Here is a 21,577-nt window from a genome sequence, read left to right as displayed (position 1 = left end):
ACGACACTGATTTTGCAACTAATTTATTGATAATAAGTTTGAACCAAAGTTTCTCATTTCATTCGCATCTTTGCAGAGTCATCGTCTCTTTCTTCTCAAGTAACGACACCCTGTTCTATCATCAAAGCCGCTTCATAGTCACACTAATTTCATGGGGGGCGTGAGTTGAGAAGTGAGGCAACATGTTGTTACCGTAACAGTCGGGAGCCAGTTTCTATGAAAATTTAATCGATGGTGTAGATTAACTTTTTGCAAAATCTACGGCTATACTCAAAGACCGTGTGAATTAGGTGTATACTCGTACGTCCTGCGATCACCCTGTTAAAAGCGGTTGAGAGAGGCAACCCAAGCTGGACCGGTCAGACAAACCAAACCTGACCTGGCCCAGTTCGGTTTGCACTAACAAAACCCTAAGAGTTTCAAAAGCCAGCTCATCGTTTTCTTCCTCTCCTCTCTGTCGCTCGGCTTCCTCCCTCTCCGTGAACCTTTGGAACTTCAATTCGTTTTGATTTTCTAACATAAGCCCTAACCCTCCCTCTCTCTCTCTCTTAGCAAACCCTTCCCCTCACCGCTCCTCTCAGTTCTCACGGCTCCGGTAGTGTGTTCGCAGGCGACGGCGAGGGCGACGACGACGGTACACAACCTGCTGCTGCTCTCATCTACTCACCCTGCACTTTCGTCGTTGCATCTTTCGACTCAGGTGAAGAAACGGCTCAAATCCGCCTGGTAGGATCATCGGAATCTGAAGTTGTAGCAGAGCCGGCGGGTTTGTTGGTGGGACAGAATGGGTTAGATGATCGTGAGATGAAAGGAAATGAGAAAAAAAGAAAAAAGAAAGGAGAGACTGGTAGAAGAAGTAGAAGAAGAAGTGCAACAGTCGTTCGTCCATGGCTCAGAGATTCCGGCTACATTGTCTCAGCTTCCATTTTTGTTGTTAAAATTCCTTTTTCCCGAAATGGGTGCTCCCACCTCCTCTGTTAAATTTCCTATGTAATTTGTAATATTTTATTTGTACCTTAATGTATTTAAAATCAGTTGCTTGTGAACTCCACAAGATTTCAAGTGCTATTAAAATATTCCTCGCTCTTTGGTCTATGCTTCTGTCTCCTTCTAATGGCTCAACTCAACCAAGCTTTATACTAAAAGTTTTTGTGATTGTTTCTGTGATGGATGAAGATCAATTAGATGTAGGGATCAAGGAAAACACGGTTCAGTCAATGGGATGCCAAAAGGAATTATTGTTGGTTTGGTTTTGTTGGAGTTTTAGTATCCAGTAGGGTAGGGTATAGAAGTTTCTTTTAGAATTCTTTAGGACCGAAAGATATTGCAGTTTTAACATTTTAAGAGATGTTGTTATCACCAACATCTCATTCTTTCTGAATAGTTAAATCGCCATTGTTTTTACCATTATGGTTCGTATTGAGTATATCACAAGAGCTCTTGAGGATGCATGCAATTTATGATAAATAAGGCTTGAAAAGCTGTGGGTGTAAATGTAGCCATTTCTTTGGAAAGAGATCTGTTATTCAGGGACCTTTTCTTAAGGCAGGGAAAGGTTATGAAGAAGAATCATAAGTGGGTGAATAGGTTTTAGGCTTTGAAAATGATTATGAGGTTGGGAGATGTTGCTTGAATTCTTGCTTTCCCTAATTAAATTGTTTTAAAGTGCTCTATTTGTATTGGTAGTGCTCTGTTTGTATGATTTTAAGCGTTCCTGACAATGAAGCTACAGATCATAAGTTTTACTGAAGTCTAACTGCAACATGCAGGCAGTATTATGCCTTCCTCCTTGATCTAAAGTCCAATATGAGATTCTCCTTGTTTTATGTGTCCAACTCAAACCATTTCTTATTTTTCAAATGGTTGGATTAATTGCACATCACCATTTGCAAATAGGATTCTGATATGAATTGAAGAGGTGGCAACCTGTAAGTTTTCAAGTCGATAGAACTCAATCAAGTAAATATAAATTTGATAAATGGACTACATCTTTCCAATATGATTCATTTATTAATCCCTGATCAAGTTCCTGGAGTCCACAAGGGAGGAGCACCCAATTTGGGAAAAAGAAATGTCAACAACAAAAATGGATGAACGACTGCTGACACTTCTTCTTCTACTAATGTCTTCTTTCTTCTTTTTTTTTTTTTCTCATTTCCTTTATCTCACAATCATCAAATCCATTCTCTCCCACCATCAAACCCGCCGACTCTGCTGCAACTTCAGATTCCGATCATCCTACCAGGCGGATTTGAGGCTGTTTTTCACCTGAGTAGAAAGATACAACGACGAAGGTTCAGGGTGAGTAGATGAGAGCAGCAGTAGGTTGTGTACCATCGCCGTATCCCTCGCCGTCGCCTGCAAACACACACTACCGTCGCCGTGAGAGCTGAGAGGAGCGGTGAGGGGAGAGGGTTTGGTAAGAGAGAGAGAGGAAGGGTTAGGGCTTATGTTAGAACACCAAAACGATTTGAAGTTCCAAAGGTTCACGGAGAGGGAGGAAGCAGAGCCACAGAGAGCAGAGGAAGAAGACGCTGAGCTGGGTTTTGAAAATCTTAGGGTTTTGTTAGTGCAAACCGACCTGAACCAGGTCGGATTTGGTTTGTCTGACCGGTCCAGCTTGGGTTGCTTCTCTCAACCGCTTTTAACAAAGAAATTATGAAAAACTCAATAATAGACATTAGATATATTATTTTACACGTGCCCTATCCAAAAAACAGGGCAGGACGATGGCTGCTACTATGGAAGCCATAGACGATCTGAATCCGTAAAACAAAGACAACGAATGTGTAGTTGTACAAAGAGCTATAGAGAGAGTTTTAAGAGAGAAAATATCACCTCAGACTGTCCCATAATTGCCCAAGGACTCCCTCTATTTATAGGTCAAAAACCCCTTCGAATGCCTTTACAAAAGGTTACAAACCTCTAGAAAATTAGCCATTACCGGCACCAAATTAAAGTATTATGACAGGTACCTTTTCGAAATGGCCATCCGGCACCAGATTGACCGAATCTGATGTCAACTGGAATAATCCGTGTGTTGAACAGAGTAGTACACGTCGATAGGGAGGCTTGGACATCCAATGCGAGGACCAGCACCGGCGTCCCGCAACACGTCAAAAGACATTAGTCAAATCATGCTCAGTGTCAAACATAGAGTAAATGATGTCGGTATGTACTTGATGGACCCCAACATGTATTGTCTTATGTCCGACGTAGATAGCCTAGGAATTGTCATTATTTTAGACTCCTATCGGCGTTGGGAAAGTTACATCCGATGCCGGTAAAACTAACCCTAGAAATTATTCTGGACGGAGCAAAAGTTTGAGGAAGAAGAGATATCTTTTTTCAAGAAATCGTATCATTAGATTCTCATTTCTACATATTAACCATTTGACATTCTCACCCACTTCCAATATGAGACTAATCTTCCCACACACAAGTGTCAGTCTCAAAAGAAACTTCAAAAATTCAAAAGGTTGAGGGAGGGAAACATATAAAGGCAAAAAATCAAAACAAAACAGCAAGGTATTTTGAAATTTTATTTTAATAAACTATTTTCCAATAGAGACACTTTCTTTATCTTATCAACTCCTTTGTAAGAGTATGAAGAATCTCCCATGTTTGCTTGGCGGTGATTGCATATCTTATCTTCTCTAATGTGCCTTCACCTATACTTTGATAGATGATGTAGAGAGCCTTCTTATCTTTCCTTCTTACCTTAATCAAATTATATTTTTGAGTTTGGTACAAAGTGGCTTCTTCTCTAGACTCCTTGTCCTGCCATGACTTGGTTGCTGTGTTCTCTACGTTTGGTTACGTAAATCTGTGGGAGCATCTATTGATTTTGAATGGGGATCTCTAGATGGACTTTCTGTGAATTCGTATTTCGAAAAAATAAACTGTTTGGTTACCTTGATTATGTGATGTAAATCTTTCTGAAAAACTGTTTGGTCACCCTAATTCTATGACCTGATTCTTCTTGAAAAATTATTTGGTTATCTTGAGTCTGTCAGGTGGATTCATCCTGGATCTTTTGGAAAAACTGTTTAGTTACCTTGATTCTATTAGTTGCCAAATCTTAAATTTAAAAGTACAAGGCACCCAAATTAATGTCATTACCATATTAATGTACTCAAATAATTAATTATATTCAATTACCACCCACCGAAATATAACCTAAAATTATGAATATGCCATTATTTACAAAAATATTAACTTGACACAATTTGTTTGAAGTTTAATTTACAAAAATGTCATTCCATACAGTGATCGATGTTAAAATAAAATTGAATGGAACATGATATTAGACACATCGACATAATTTAAAATATATAATAATAACAAAATGGCATTTATGGTCAAAAATCCATAGTAACTATTTCTGTGTCCAAAATATAATATAAGTACAACGACCACAAATTTTGATCCTACACCTTTTCTTTCCAACCTCCCATACTAATCTTCACTTGTTAAGTTAAGTGTTTTTACAGTATTAAGGACCTCTTCCAACATCTTTGTATGCTGCTCACATAAATTTGTTTGATGATTAGAATCTCTAATTTTTGTTGTGAGGTATCCCTCCAAATAGCCTGTGGATGGATGTGGTGTTGGTATAATGGTTGGTAGATCTTTGACATTATTCCCTTGTTGCTGGTTTGAAGATGAAGATTCGCCTTCATCTATAAATTTGAAGAATCCACAACCATTATTTTTTTCTTGTAAACAAGTTAAAAACATATTTTTAAATAAATTGATAGAATAATCGATATAAATAAAATATTTAATAATTAAAAACTCCTTGCACTACCCTTTGCCACACTTACACAACGATTAGTCTTGGTATTTGATTTTAATACATTACATTGCTCACCATAAATCTCACATGTAGCCACAATATCCATATGAAAAATGAAAATCCACAAAAAATGATCATTTCTAATCTAAATCTTTCACCTAGTAAGATTTGGAGTTTTGCTTTCAATATCTTTTCCTGTTTTTACTATGTTATTTGTCCTACCTCTGGTTGGATTGGGATTCTAATAAAAGTCTTGTCCTGTTTTGAGTTAGACTTCATAACCATCCTCCCCCCTCAAAATTACATCTTAAAGCAAAATGTGCCATATTTTTCATCTAAAATCCCCGGGACATATGCATGCCTTAGTCCCCTAGGTGCTCGCCTGCCGCCAAGGTGACGAACATAAATTTGGCCACCCTAGGTTCACCTTGGTGCTATGAAGTTGTAAGGGTCTATATAAAATAGGTTAAAATAATGTCCTCCCTGATAAAAAAAAAAAACACAGCAAATGGCACGCACAAGGGACTTTATAAATTGACTCATTGTTTTTACCTATAAACCTCTGACCAAAAGACAGTATGATGGCACGCTATTTTGCTTCCTAAATATACAATGGTGTAGGCGCTTAATAATCCAGTTTTACATGGATCCCTACTCCTCAGTGGGAAGTGATACAACAGTAAGAATATATCAAAGTAATGGGTTCAATCCATAAAAAATTTTCCTACAAAAAACTGATCTCATATAAATGAATCAAGAACAAATCTATTGGGAGCTGCGTTTAGTTCACAAAGATCTCCATCAATACAGAACAACCCATGTCTTCATGGATGAGCAAATCACGTTTACAATTTTTGGAAGAGAAGAAAATCACATAAAAGTTGAGAAGGGGCTTCCATTTTAAACTATAATTACTATGAAAATTTTCCAGCAACCCTATTATAGTTACCAATCAATCCCATTATAACAAAATTACCAGTAAAAAAATTACAAAGAAAAAAAAAAGAGATTAACAATTATAGATAAAGCTAAATGGAATGATTAGGTAAGTCAAACCAAACAAAATACCACCTTTATCCACATTGAACCGCAAATTCATCAAAACACAATGCAAAGTCCAACCTAGAAGAAACCCATAGTTCAGATATCTAACATCCAAATTACCATAAAACCATAACAATTGTCAAACCATTCTAAATACTTAAACACATGTTCAGATGTGAAGGTTAAAGAAATAAAATGTAGCAACTGATTCCTTCGTCTACCATAACTCATCAAACCCAATCATAGTAGTATGTCCACATGTGCATCAATCTAAATGTGATATCTTTCTACTATACCATACAAATTTCCAACAGATTCGTCATGTCTTCCCCCTTTGCTTCCAATAATATTGGGGGTAAGGACCTCCTTTTCATAAAATATTGTTTCACAAGGCTTCTCTTGGTGAAATCTATACCTGGAATTGCATCAATGCAAGCAACCAATCTTTTGCCAATATCATCATGGGTGTGTTGCTTAACCATTTTAGTGTTCACGTTAGCTATTGCCTTTAATGGACTTGCGATCTTATCAGCTCCCCCTTTTTTTTTCTTGTTCGCTTTACTACTTGTGCCTTCTGAATATGGTCTACCACGACTATGATTGCTACTTTCCACAGGAGTACGATCAAGATGTGATTCAGTTCCAACATCCTCATGAGAATCAATATCTATTTTTTCTAAACCATCAATTGGCACAAAGTAATCAAAATTAATGTCAGCTGCTGCCTCTGATGGGTGGGAAGCATTGTGCCCATTTGCAATCTCATTTCCCATCCAAACTACAACATCCAAATGTATTTGAAGCACACTATGCTGTCTCAAGAATTTTTGTTCTTTTTCTGCCAAAAGACAATTGTTATAGACACTATAGAAATTGCAACATCCAAATAAATTACAGTAAAATTGATTTAGATACTATAGAAATTGTTATAACCTTGAATTCAGCCCAAACATGTTGGGGTGCATCGAATCTCATCTCCATTGAATTCCAGCCTAACTCACTCTATTTTTGTAGGTCACACAATGCTTTGATCCTTGATTTTTAGATTTTGTAATGATTTCTACATTGCTCCCAATCATATGTTAACTGGCAGCGATCTTTTATTTTGGCTGAAATTTGCTGCCACTGTTGTCACACCCCAAATCACCCCCTAAGAGGATTGGGTAGGTGACCCGAATTGCATAACGGCAATCCGCTAAATCCCATGGATCTAGAAGTTGTGCTTACGATCATGGAACCACAACCATCACTTTACCAAAGGCAAGATCAGAGTGCTGCAGATAACCTACAATTTCAATAATAAAAGGAAGTATAGCGACACAGGAAATGATGATAATATATACATAAAAAAGTTTGTACATTTCCCACCAACCCACAAGCATAAGTACAAAGCTGATAAGAACAGAATTACATACATAAATATATACAAGGTGAGCATACTCAACCCCAAAAAGAAAAAGAAGTAAAATCTACTACAAAACCACAGTTAGAACGGGGATAAACTCCTGACAACTCAAAAAGGAGTCCCCAAGCACAAAAACATCAAAAGCACTCCTCAACAGTCTTCATCAACGACCACCGAGAAAGTATGCAAGATCGGTATGACCTCAATCGGGGTCCACACCAACATCATCGTAACAACCAGGACTCTCCTCCTCGAGATGACCCTCCATGCCACAGTGGCATCGATCTGCAAAATCATCTAAGAAAAACATTGTATAACATAGTGTGAGCCCCCACTGAGCTCATGAGCAAATAACATCATCATGCATGCCCATGCAATCACAATTCACAGTTCATATGATCCTACATGATATGCAAGTCCAGATTATTTATTAGCCACCTAACAATACAACTAAGTCAGGTCTGTGCTACTACAATCCCCAATACATGTATCCTTGGTGCGGGCTTCTAACCCCTTCCCGCGATACACCCATTGAGTTATCGGAGAGGACTAGTTAGCTCCCGCATCAATCACCAAGGTCAGCCTGACCAGCCCTCTATGATTAACCTGTAGGGTAATCCATATCTTTTCTCTTTTCTTTTCTTTGGCTTACAGCCCATATTCACCAGTCTGGTGTTCTTTCATTTCTTTTCATTCACCATTCCGGTGTTCTTTTCATTTCTTTTCTCATTCACATATGGTCACCCTCACAGGCATCCAACACCTAAACCCCTGTTGGCCAGGGTGCATAGCACGGGTGATGAAACTCTAGCCCCATGTCTATATGGCATCGTATGAGTCAGGTGGTGTCAACCGCATCCCATACTACGGGCTACCACAGGCCTCATTTCCAAGCCGGCTACGACATCTAGTCTAACATTCACAATCAGCATATAAGAATTCACAGTGTTGATCAACAGACAGTCATTATGCAGTGATTTGAGTAACTTGAAATAGAAGTAAGCAACACAACATTTATAATTTTAATTCATATTAGCCGGCATCATATCATAATTACACATACACGAATGATAATATTATTCACTCACCTGAGTTTGGTTCTAGATACTCGTTAGCAAACTCAGTTTCAATAGCAGTCTGGTTGTTGACCTCGAGAGCGGGATCAATTCTTAGATATAAATCAAAAGTTGTCATATTAAGTTTTCAGTCTATCACTGGTACTTATAGGGTTAACCTAAATTTACTAGGTTGACCCGGTACTTGATTGGTACTCATTTGGGATCATTGGGCCTTGCACTGGGCCTTAGGTCATGTCCCGGTGCATCACCCAGTGTCAGTGGCACAAGGATAAAATGGTCATTTTCATTAGCTGTACCTGACCCTAGGTCAGATTAGGTCCACAGTGCTGTCCACAGCTTGCCTGTGCTACAGGACCAAGCACAGCAGGGTTTCTTTCACTTGCAGGACCCACTAGGGTTCCAAAATGTCTTTCAATTAAGAACAGATGTGGGGAAGGGCATTTATGTCATTTCCCAACCTCCCACAGTGTCCAAAAGCCAAAGGCTAAGATTCCCCAAAGTCAGATCAGCAATACAGCAACTTTCCATTTACTGGGCGATGGCTCTGGGCATTGCCTGCATCGCCCAGTGCATTGCCCAGAGGCTGCAATCGACATTTGGGCTGAGTTCCCAAGGTTGGGCCCACAAGGCTGAGGTCAGACTTGATCCTCTGCATGTCAGGGGGGTTAGGTAGCGGGATGACCTTCAATTTGATCCTAATGGATCCCCCACTGGGCCCACCATCAGGCTGCCAATGGCTGCCCAGACAACCCAGTGAATAGTATCATAGGGTATTTCTCAAGTTTGGATCTCAACCACAGCCATATGCAGGGCTGAAAATGGTTGCAAAATAGGGTTTCATGGCTGTGATTACCTAGGGTTAGGTCTGTGCAACCCTAGCTTGCACCCAGGGTTCCAAATCACAGATCAACAAGGCAATCTGGCAGTGCAGCTGTGCACAGCCAGGTTTCGGCCCAAGGAACAGCACAACAGCTTATTAAAATTTCACCTAGATCACAGATCTTCCATGCACAAGGCTAGCATGGCAGATCTGGAGCTGATCTGGGTAAACCCTAGTTGTTCAGGGCTGCCCAGGGAGCTAAAACACATCAAACATGGGGAAGAGATGGGAACAGTAGGCTATATAGGTGTAAATATACCTGAACAAGCTTGAGAGAGCTCGAACCAAGTTGGGTGCAGGGCTGCAGCAGCTCCCCCATCCGTCTTCTTCCTTCTTCCTTCTCCTTCTTCTTCTTTTTCTCCTTCTTCCCTCTCTTCTCTCCCACGGATTTCAAATATGTCAAGGGCTCTAAAATGAGCGCAAGGCCACCTATTTATAGGCTCAGCCTTCACTGAGGCCTATTTGCCTGAGAAGGCCTCTTTTAAAAATCAGTTTTTAAACTGATTCTGGGCACACTGGTGGGGTCCACAGTGAACTAAGGGTATGAGGTGGTCCCTCAAACTTCCCTCTATCAGTGGAGGGTGCCCATGTCCATATTGGGTGGTCCCCACAATTAAAATCTAATAAAATATTCAGAAACACCCACTGGGCGATGTCACTGGGCCTTGCTCCATCGCCCAGTGCCATCGCCCAGAGAATTCCAGTAAGCTGAAACTCAATGGGGCTTGCACAGGGGTTTGACCCTTGGTCAGGGCATTGTCCCCACATGCCATCTAGGAGTTTTTGCACATTTTTTTACAAAGGTGGGTCCCACCACTATAGGGAGGAGAGAGATTACCTGGGATCCAGATCATATATCAAGCTGTGAGCTGCACAGTTGCAGGGGTCTGCTATCCATCTTCTGATAAGTATATAGGGAAACCTGTTCAAAGTATTCTCATTGATCTCATTGAGTGGAGTGATGCTCCACAGTGATCCTGGTTGCTTGGTCAGGGGTTCCTGCCCTTCAATCAAAAATCCAACCAGTCAGGAGCAGGGTTTGACAACTGTTCTTTCTTCAGTCCATTGTCTTCGGATCTTTGACTTTTATGTTGATCAATAAGACACTCAAGCATTACATGAGATACAACAGGGTGCCAAAAGCTTGTGTTCTCGACTGGGAACCCAATTTTGAGTCTATGTTTCAAAATCCTGTCTGATGGAAATAACTAATCATCATACAAGAGTAATATTTAGAGATGTAGTAGGACAATCATACTATCATAACAGTTAATACAATTATTCCATGTAAACAAAGAATTATATAGTTCAACTAAAAATATCCATTACAATTATATCTTTCAACTAAAATATCTATTACAAATAAAAGCATACCAAATTTATATAAAAATATCAATCACAACTAAAAGATAACTCAAATTCATATTACATTAACCAAAAAGATAATTATGTAGTTCAATCTTCATCACTTTCAATTGCATCAGTCATATCCTCATTATCAACATCTCCTTCATTCGTTTGTCAAAAAAAACATCTCCTTCATTCCAAACACCCCACATGTTGTCAGCCATAGCCTCTCGGAATTGTTTCCAGTCGACACTATCACCATTAGCATCTTCATCAACAGTGTGAACATCAACATCTTCATCATCACTATGAACATCAGCATCTTCATCATCAGATTGATCAATGGAACTAGAATCTTCGTCTTTATTCTCTTCCGCAAATAAGTTCTCCTCATCTTCAACACTATTTCTAGAAAGGATATGATTGTGTATAAGAACACATGCGTGCACAATATTAACTTGCGTCTTGTAAGGGTATTCTGCCTGATTTTCCAAGATCTTGAGTCGTAACTTCAATAGTGAAAAAGCACCTTCAATTTGGCTTCAACAACATCGAAAGCTTGATTAATGTTAGAAAAAGCCTGCCTGGACCAAGATTTAAGAACAAATTTGAGCCCTTTGAGCTTTTTACATAAACCCAGAATAGGATTGCCAACAGTCGATCCATGTCAGAAATCACACACAACCCTCATGAAGTCCTCATGCTCCGACCAAAATTTATGAAACCAAAAAGGACAATTAGCAGGTTTAGGAATGTCTGCAGAAAAAACCAAAATAGGAGAATGATCTGAAGCCATGCGGGGAAGCACCCTTTGGGCATAATCTTGAAACAAATCAAGCCATCTCTACAGAAAAAAAACCTCGATCCAGAACTGCAGCCACATTACCTCTTCTTCTATTATTCAACCAAGTGAAGAAATTTCCCTGAGAGGGAAGTTGAAACAGAGAGCAGGTGTTACACCCGCGCTCGGATTTACTATTTAATAATGATTTCTCTTTCTTGTGACATGTAGATTCTGCTATCGTGTATGCTGGCGAGTTATTTTTGCTTCTGGTCAAACCTAGCCACAAGATCATTGACCATTTCACGGGCCTGCCTGTGGAGGAGAGGTTCCTTAACCAGCAGTGGGAAAGATTTATCGATGGTGATTTCGTCGATCATCCTCCTAGCACGAGTCCACAAAGTGAGGAGTACCAGAAGGCTTTCCCTGTGTCCCCACAGTTAGATACCTCCTTTGGCGATGAGCTTAGTATCGCGATCGAGAAACTATTCAGGATCATGAAGGACACATTGTGACGGCCGAGGGGTAAGACATTGACCTTGTGAATGATACTGTACCCTACTCTAGTTGACCTTGAAGTGTGGGCCAAAGCTCGATCAATTTCCTGGGTTTCTGCCTTTATAACAGCAATGGACGCATGAGCGGACTCACTAAGACTGAATCCACCCGTTAGTCCGCTCATGCTATTTTTGGAGTCTCTGTGTTTTCCTTGCGTGGGACCCACACCCCGTGCCTCAGACACCTTATTTTAGCCTTTGGGACGAGGTTGGTCTCATCCTTGGTTCCCTTGGTTTATGGGTTTGCCATTTGGGTGGATCCTTTGGCTAAATAAACTTTTTAATGGATTTTAACCTTAATGGCCTAAATCCAAATAGACCTTAAGAGGGGAGATTAGTCTTAAAACCAAGACTAATGCTCTTAAGTCTCATTTACTTCTCTACCTACCTGAAACGTTGGAGACTTGGAGCATTGAAGACTTGGAGAAGAAGGGCTTTGAGAGGATGTGAAGGTGGAAAGCATTGATTGATCCACTCTTGAGGTAGGCATATTCACCTTCCTCCCTCTCTCTTCCATTTTAAATTTGGGGAAAAACCCGAAACCTAGCTTGAGGATTTCTCAAGGAAACCCAATAAACCCTGAATAATGCCCCTTTGAGACTCACATTCCCTGTTCTAGATGCATTCATGGCTTTGAATGATTCTTTTGCTGTTCAAGCATCTAAACCTAGCTTTGGTTTGAGAATGACCTTGGGAATGGATTTAAATCCCTAAAACCCCTTATCTCCTGGGAGAGCCAGATATATTGGACCTCCAATAAAGGTCTGAGCTCACCTCCCCAACCCCAAGACCCTTAAGGATCCATGAATGAAGGGCTGGAGGTGATGCTCTTCGTAGCTTTTCAAAGGAAGGGTAGCGGACGAACGACCGGACTCACTATCGTGTATCCGTCCGTTAATCCTTTCAGCCTAACCTGGCTGTTCCTCTGGGCGAAGTTACGAGCGGACCCACCTAGATTGAATCCGCCAGAAACCCAGAATGCTTAGGTTGCTCTCGGGTGTGTCTCAGGGTTTGGACGGATGCATGAGTGGATCCATGTTCTGCATCCGCCTGTGAGTCCATTCCATATATTTTTTGGGCATGACCTGGACGGATCAACGACCGGACTCACCTGTCTAACTCCGCTCCTTCATCCGCTCCTGCTGTCTTAACCCAAACTTCATTTAATTTGTTGGGACCCTTTGTGGGACCCACCTATATGCTTCTAATGCTACTTTCACGCATTCTCAGACCTTGGAATCTATACAGGAGTGCGTGCACTTGAGCAAACTCCACCAAACAACAAGCAAGCAAACAGTGTGATGGTTTTGGGTGATGATTGGGTTTGGCATATACATATATAGATGTAACCGTAGGGATTATATAATGGATTATGTGCTTGCATTCATTCTTACCATGTTGCATTGCATATAAAACCATGTCGAATATGATTGATGAAATGTTGATGTGATGCCTTACTTTGTTATATCGGGTTACGGTGCCGGGTATTGCCGGTGCCGGGGCCTCCAAAATTCTTATTATTATTGATTGACATCCTGGTATGTATGCGTCGTGCCGTGCTGGTACCCGAGTGGTAGATGGAATGGGACGTTGATGCACCCGGAATACCTCTCGGGACGATAGAAATGCATGTAGTATATCTGTGGTTAGGGTTTATACTCCCTTATGCTACGACCCTTGCCAACAGGGGTTTATGTGTTGGATAGTCGGAGCACCTGAGGTCTGTGGAGGTGGGAGAGGCCAGGTCAGGGGTAGTAACGACTATCGGGGTCTGCCACTGGGTGGTCATGATGGCTTCTACCGGCGCAGGTCCCTTGTGATAATTGAGGTTTCACTGGGGCGATAGGATGAGTGACCCTCAATGCCTCCCGAGTTATCACAGTAGCATATGCCATGACTTAGACTGCTTGTTAGGTGGAAAAATATGAAATTAACATTTTATGCATCATGGACTATGTGTGATTGTATGTATGTGCACTCCCCTTTCCCCTCACTGGCTCAGTGGAGCTAACCCCCTGTGTACACAACTTTTAGATTCTGATGTAGGTGATGGATATTTGGCCGGCCTAGATGTACAATCGACAGATTATGATTATGTTGGCATAGAGGAGCCGGAGTACGTGTCGGAGGAACACGGCGATGGTTGCCCCTGTGATGATTGTGCTTATGGGCACTGAGGTTGTTGGGGGTGTTGTCCCCTCCTTTTGATTCTTTTGGGGCATTGTGCCCATTATGAACACTTTCTGTAATAACTTATTATAGTTTTGAGTAGTTATGTCATGGTCAGCTAACGTTAGTACTACTATTATATTATCACTTAGATGGCTGAACATACTGTAACTGCTTATGTAAATACTGCTTCCGCTCTTTATACACTCTGATAATGATTGGAATATTTATTCTTTTTTGCTCAAATGTATCTATTTGGGTGGGCCTTGGTGGTGACTATGCGCTGGGATACTGTGTCGTTGATCCTGGTAGGTATTGGGGTGACGTGTGTCATCCTAATCACCCTCTTGACAGTACTTGTGGCATAAGCTCGGGACAGGGGTGTGACAGCAGGAATCGACCATAGCTTGGAAATCAACCGCCGAACCAATATTAAATCTACTCGGGCCCCGCTTCTCACTAGAAAGTAAGGTCGCATTGAAGTCACCTACCACACACCAAGGGACCTAGTAAGACGCCAAATTCACCAGATCAAGCTAGAGCTCCCTTCTTTTGGCACGAAAACAATTGACATGAATAAAAGAAATATGCACTCTCTAACTCAGCCAATCCATCCCCACTGACAATTGTTGATTAGAAGACAAAATAATAGAAGGATGAGGAAGATGCAATTTCCAAATCACCCACAAATTGGGACAACCTGCCAAGCAATTGTTGGCAATGACATCTGCAGCAAACCCCCTTTTATTAAAAAATAAAGCCAGAAATTTATCCACATCAACCTTAGGCTCCGCTAAACACACCATGTCAGGAGACAGGTCCTTCAAAAATTTGCTTAAGGCCCAATGACCAGCAACCTTCTTCGCCCCCCTGATATTCCAGAACAGGACTTTCATCAACACTTTGAAGAGTTGGTTCTGTCAGATTTTTTCTTCTAACCTTTTTTGCTACATTTTTCTGACACTACTTCACCAGCATCCTTAGCCAGACTGACACCCCTTACAGCTGCATCAATAGCTTGGATTTCATGATACGATTCTGCCCACCACAGGTCGATCAGAAGCTACTCTCCCTACATCACCACCGATGGACTCAGGCACAAGGTCCATAGACCCCTCTGACAAACTAGCACCCTGGTCGCACCCCTGGTCCACACCATCAGACGAGCCAGCATCAGAGTTCGAAGACCCAATCTCGTCTTCACTCGAAGTAGGGTCCACCTCCAACCCATTAGCCCGCGAGTTGCTATCCGGGTCATACCCCATTGGGTTATCCAGATCCATGACTAGTTGAATCTCACCATGATTCACAAGATTAGAATTCCTAAGATTCTCCACTAAATTCCTATCCACATAGGAAGTTTCCAAAGTGGGAGAGATTTCGTGGGAGGGACTCAAATCATGGGATCTCCTATTGGAAGGAGCCGAATTAGGAAAGCTGTCCAATAAAGGGCGATTTTGAGGGAGATCACACCCTTCTTGCAAGGAAAGACCATCTTGAGGATTCCCCCCACCGTGACTAATCTGAGTAGGAGGCGCAGCGGCCAAAACAGGCTGGGAACCACCATTAGTGCCAACACCAAGAGATTGCCTCCCTCCATGAGGGCTACCGATAGACACCTGAGGCAAAGCACCAGGACCAACTTGCCCACCCCTGTTCGAACTGACATTGCCTGGCGCAACCTGCTGCACTCTCGCAGCCTTGGCTTCATCCTCCTTCTTTTGGCGACAACCATTGCTCACATGACCCATTCTCTTACAATAACTACAGCGGTCGAGTTCGTCACCATGAACTGCTTAAAGAAATAAGGAGTTTCCGAATGGGGCTGCTTTCGTTAAACCTGGAATTCATAGACCCTTGAAAAAGAAGATGAATCTTCCACGTCCATCAACACACGAGCAAAATGCCCCATCACCCCATTCTGAATACGCTTGTCCAGATCCACAGGCCGGCCAATAACTTTGGCCATCGACAGAAGGACGTTTTCATGCCAGTATTCAAAGTCGAGGTCTGGAAAGCGAACCCAAATCAGTTTCATGTCCACATGTTTATCATGGATACAAAAGTCTGGCTTCTACATTGAAAACGGATCAGTTGCTTACCGAATCTCACTGGAGATCTTCTCCACATCTGAGACATGTCGCATTCCTATGAAAATTGGAAGACGACAACCTCTCTCCAAAGCTGTCATAGACACATCCCCCTTGAGAGACCATTGCCCCCTAGCCACTGTACGGAGGTCTTCCAACGTGCCAAGGCAAAAGTTCACCCAACCCAGCAAGGCGAATTGAAATTTTGCAAAGCTCTGTTCATAATCTTCTTGAGGAATAACAATCCTCATAATATTCCTAGCCAGGCGGGGACTTGATATTCACCTTTTGAGGACCACCACAGACCACAGCCGCATAAGAAAGTGGCTTGGCGATCCCTGCAACACCATCACCACCCTTCCCCTCCAAAGTCCTGGCATCTGAATCACCTTCCAAACCCCCCTGTTGATCGTCACCTGAGAGAGAGTCATCATCACCTACCAGCACTCCCTGCCACATGCTTCAATGCCTTCTGTTATCTTCTCCTTATAATAATGAACAATGATTTGATTTGTAACTATGATTTCACTACAAACTTTATTTACCTAATGATTGCAATATTAATTATCTTACCCTTATAATATATTCTTCTTTGTTCCGATTACAACATGAACAATGAAATCAATTTCTCTATTCTTGTTGTTTTCTTGTTCGATTTAGGGAAGATGATTTAAAGTGTTTTACTGAATCTTTCCTTAGTACATGTTATGAATGTAAGATTTCATTGTGGTTAAAGTTTGAAAACAAAACGACAACTGTTATTAACTTAATACTGAAAAATCGAAATAAACCGAAATCATACCAAACTGAAACTAAAATGAAAACCAACCAAAAACCCAAAGTTCCTTAATAGTTTAGTTTAATCCTACTCATTCCCAAACTAAAACCAATTCAGTCCGATCAAAATCAGATCGAATCGACCGTTTGACACCCCCTATTTGTATCGCATTTATAGAGCTCCATAATGACCAAGGTTCTAAAACTCGAGTTTCGACTAGGTTTCGACCAGCCAAAAAACGAGTTCGTCTCGATTTTGACCATATCTCGGTCGAAGCCTAGGACTTTCTCCAGGCTAACTTGAACCTTGGTTTCAAGGTCCAGAAATTTTTTTTTGCCCTAATTCTTGTTGTACTGCCTATTTTTGACATTTTAAACCCAATCCATGCATTAGTTTTACATAGAGAACACTAAAAATATTACTTGTGGTTTTGATCAAAGTTTGATACTGTATATTGTTCTTGGACATGGTATCGAATAAGGTTTAGGTTTGACCGGAACATTACTCCTTCAATAGAAATGAGATTTAAGCAATATTGGATTTGTTAGAAAGCTTTGTTTTGATAGCTTTCCAACAAGTCCAAGATTGCTTAAATCTAATTTATATTGCAGGAGTTATGTACCGATCAAACTTAATTTGGTGTGCGCAAATGCTGTCAAAATTGCTCTGAATGAAAATATTTTTTTGGGCATCAAAACAAATGAATATTTTACCACACTTTTGGTTTATAGCAATGTTTTACTATATTAAGATTTATGGAATTTTTAGATTTGAGAAAAATCCCAGCATTAGAAAGTTGAAAATTGCACTTACCATCGAAAATTCAGTTTTTGTTCTTGAATTGGGGGATTGATTTTTTTTCCTTTTGGAATTTATTTTTTGACTATTTTTATTGGATTCAAATAGGGGGTAGTTGCTTATTTATGAACAAAATCTTAAGTAAATAAAAGTACAAAAATATTTACTTAAATGATATTAGACATAGCTAAGTGTCTAGCCTGATTTCTGGCATAAATACCTGTCTGTCCTAGTGTCGAGCCAAGTTCGATGGGCATATGTGTCAAAACCACCGAAATATGGTCGAAACCAGTTGAAACCATCGAAACCCGATCAAATCCAAGGATTTTATTAAATCCTCATTCAACTCGTCTCAAAAACTTGAAAAATCGAGTTAACTCGATGATTTCAACAGGTTTCGATCGAGTTTTTCTTCCATGATAATGACACAAGATAATCCCCTAACGGCTTGGTTTTTTTATCTAAATGAGCAATCTTTTTCCACATGGTGACCAGCTCTTGGGGACTGGGGACTGGGGACTGGGGTTTACATGCGTGACCCGACTCCCGTTTTAGTGTTTTACAGGGTTGGCCTTTCTCAGAAAAAAAAAAATATATATATAGGGTTGGCGCAGTCAAAGTAAGAATTAATGACTAAAAATTTAAAGATTTACAGGGTAGCGCAGTCAAAAGTCAGAATTTAAGATTTTATGACTCAAATTTAAAGATGTACAGGGTTGGCGCAGTCAAAAGTCAGAATTTAAGATTTTATGACTCAAATTTAAAGATGTACAGGGTTGGCGCAGTCAAAAGTCAGAATTTATGACTTCAATATATAAAGATTAAATTTTTTTTTTTTGTTGTCAATTGGATAAAACGGATACGGATGTTATTACTTTATTCTAATAAAAAATATATTATATACGTTAAGGGTTGCCATAGTTTAAAATGGATGAGAAAATAAGTGGCTTTGGACCATGGAATTCGATTCGGCGGATTGGAAGTGATCGGATCCGATCCGGATATTCTTGCCCGAATACGAATATTTCTAAACGAATTTGAATGGATTCAGATGTGGATCGAATTTGAATTTTTAACCATCCATTTACATCTTTGTCTTATGTAACCCGAACCTTCCTCCCTCTAGCCAATACAATTCACTCTCAATCCATATCTCTTAGATCATGAGTCTATTTTATTCCTATTCTAAAACCTCTTGAATCTTCAAAAACCCTCAAGATCATTTTTTTTTATCAAAGTATTCCGATTTTTTCTTAATATCTCTAAATGAATACGCCTAAACGGATATAGATGCGGATCAAATTCGGATTTTCGATTATCTATTTACATCCATTTTTTTGGATGCTACAGAAACGTGTTGGCCGGTGGTAGATTGTAGGAGCTTAATCCAGGACCTTTATTCGCTGCTATAACTGGAGCGCTGCTGTGCGTATCATGCGACGCAGCAGCTGCCATGTGTGTACAGTGGGGCACAACAGCAGATAAAAATTCGCTTAATCCGTGGTTGATGAATGAATCTTTGCACTCTTACCAAAAAAAGAAACGTGTTAGCCTTAGAGAGGAGACGAGTCAAAGGAATCAAGCTGCACGATGACTAATCAAAGGCATATTTCATTCGTGTTATCTAAAGTCATTATCACATCTGCATGAAAGCTTCAAAAGATCTTATCTATAAAAAGTCAATCTTGATTCACCATTAATTTTCGTAGTCAGTCCTTTAACAATTGGTTTGTATAAGCTTCACTCAATGTCATCTATAAAAACTCAATTTTGGTTCACCATTTTCGTTATCAGTCTCTTAACAATCGTTTGTTAATATAAGCTTCACTAAATCTCCTCTATAAAAATTCCATCTTGGTTCCACCATTTTCGTAGTCAGTCCCTTAACAATCGTTTTGAACACAGGGAATTAGAGAGGAAAAAGATGGCTTCTTGCATGGGTTGTATGCTTGGATGCTTGTTTATCGTAGCAGCTCTGCTTCAGGGAGCGGCGGCACAGACAACACATGAGGTTGGAGAGCTCATCGTTGGAGGCTATTATGTATGGAAAGTTCCTTCTGCAAACTTCTCATATGCTACATGGTCTGCCAACCAAACCTTCACTGTCGGCGATAAGCTACGTACGTGAGAATTCTCTCTCTCTCTCTCTCTCTCTCTCTCTCTCTCTCTCTAAAATACGCAAGACAGCCTTACCCTGCCCAAAGGCCTTGCTCGAGCGGGGTAAGGAGGTTATTGCACTGCGCCGCACAGGCTGCTACGGGCAGCTGCGCCTTAGGGGATCTGTGTTGTCTCTATAGCTGAGTTCGTAGAGACAAAAACAGAGTTTAGTACTCTGTTTCCAGCTTGCTTCCTCTGTCCGCATCTCAATCCCTTCCTAATTTTAGTTTTTACACTGTTTTGTTTGCAGAGTTCAATTTCGCAACTAATGACCACGACGTGGCTGTGGTCTCAAAGGCTGCTTATGAATCCTGCATCAAGACGGACTACTATAGCATTTACAATAAAACAAGTACCATCACCATCGAAAGCGCCGGAGAACATTACTACATCTGCACCATTGACCAACATTGTGAAAACAATCAGAAGGTGGCAATTATGGTTTCTGGTTCTTCCATCTTGTCTTATTCACCAGCTTTGACTCTTCTCTTACTGTTGGGCGCAGCTTCTCTCTTCTTCTTCTTCTGATGATTTCAAGTCGTTGGTTTCTTTCATTAGAACGTTTTATGTATTACCATATCTAGAACAGATTTTCTGTCTTGTCTTTTGTCTGCGTTTCCTCCTATGCCTCTTCTATGAGGCATACACATCACATTGTAATATGTTAATTTTATTGGTTTATTTATTTATCTAGAACAAATTTTCTATCTATGCCTTATCACTTTCATACAACAATTGAAGGTGAAGCCATTACTATATGGTCCACGTTATCGGAAAGAATTTCTGAAGATTATAATCATTTAGTAGTAGAATCAGACCAGCAGGCAATTGTGAATTATCTTCAACACAGTGATGCTTATCCTCCTTTAACTATCAAGCCTATTTTGGATGATATTCATCATTTATTTTTGGATGATATTCATCATTTATCATCATTTTTTACTAATTGTATTTTTTCTTTTATTCCAAGGGAGCAAAATAGCTTGGCTGACTCCCTGGCAAGGAAGGCACTGTCGGTTTTGTATGCGACAGTATGGCCTGTTTCCGATCCATGGATACTGGAGTTAGTTTCTTCTCCATCCACGTGTAATACACAATAGTTTTAATAAATATGCCTATTTCTACCCTAAAAAAAATAAAATTTTGCAACACCTGTCTTAACCATTGCTCAACTTAACCGTAAAATACATACACTGCAACCAATAAAAGGTTTTTTGTTTTTTCAGCAGCACTACAAAATGTTGAATGATGAGATGGAAAAGTATAAGACTGCGTTTGGTATACATTCTAAATTAAGAACCTGTTCTAAAATATAAAAACATGTGGTTTGATATGTTTTATGGGTAAAATATCTCCACCACTCATAACAAGACACGTGGATACACAAAATGGAAAACATGATCTAACAAATCTCCAGCCCCGACTTTCCAATATGGAAACCTTCTCTAGATAAATACCAAAGCAGGGAAACATACTACGAATAGGAAATCAAGGAATCATACGCTTTCAGGTCCCAACTAAGGGAAGGGATCCTAATGGATCCATAGGATATAGAAGCTTTCCTCAAACAAACTCTCCAACAATGATCCCAATTTTTAAAAGGAAGTTGCTAATTCGGGAAGAATGCATATCAGAGAAGGACTCTCTCCCTTGGCTCAAGTTACCAGGCAACCAATATAAATAGAACCTCCCTC

At 40.4% G+C, this 21,577-nt stretch overlaps 1 protein-coding gene across 1 annotated transcript; it reads left to right on the top strand.

The window, feature by feature from the left end:
- Positions 1-19,650: 19,650 nt before the first annotated feature.
- Positions 19,651-20,411, top strand: LOC122672178 (umecyanin-like). The gene is made up of 2 exons (XM_043869676.1): positions 19,651-19,846; positions 20,134-20,411. The coding sequence occupies exons 1-2, from the start codon at positions 19,651-19,653 to the stop codon at positions 20,409-20,411; spliced, it is 474 nt and encodes a 157-aa protein (XP_043725611.1).
- The last annotated feature ends 1,166 nt before the right edge of the window (positions 20,412-21,577 follow it).

The sequence above is a fragment of the Telopea speciosissima genome, chromosome 8 (assembly GCF_018873765.1).
Source record: "Telopea speciosissima isolate NSW1024214 ecotype Mountain lineage chromosome 8, Tspe_v1, whole genome shotgun sequence".
Taxonomy (NCBI): domain Eukaryota; kingdom Viridiplantae; phylum Streptophyta; class Magnoliopsida; order Proteales; family Proteaceae; genus Telopea; species Telopea speciosissima.
Note: the sequence above shows the minus strand (reverse complement) of the source record. Positions and strands in the feature narration are given on the sequence as shown.

Excerpts from the sequence above, each read along its gene's own strand:
- LOC122672178 (XM_043869676.1), top strand. The coding sequence starts at position 19,651 with ATGGCTTCTTGCATGGGTTGTATGCTTGGATGCTTGTTTATCGTAGCA. Across the intron at positions 19,847-20,133 it reads CACTGTCGGCGATAAGCTAC|AGTTCAATTTCGCAACTAAT; the intron begins GTACGTGAGAAT and ends TTTTGTTTGCAG.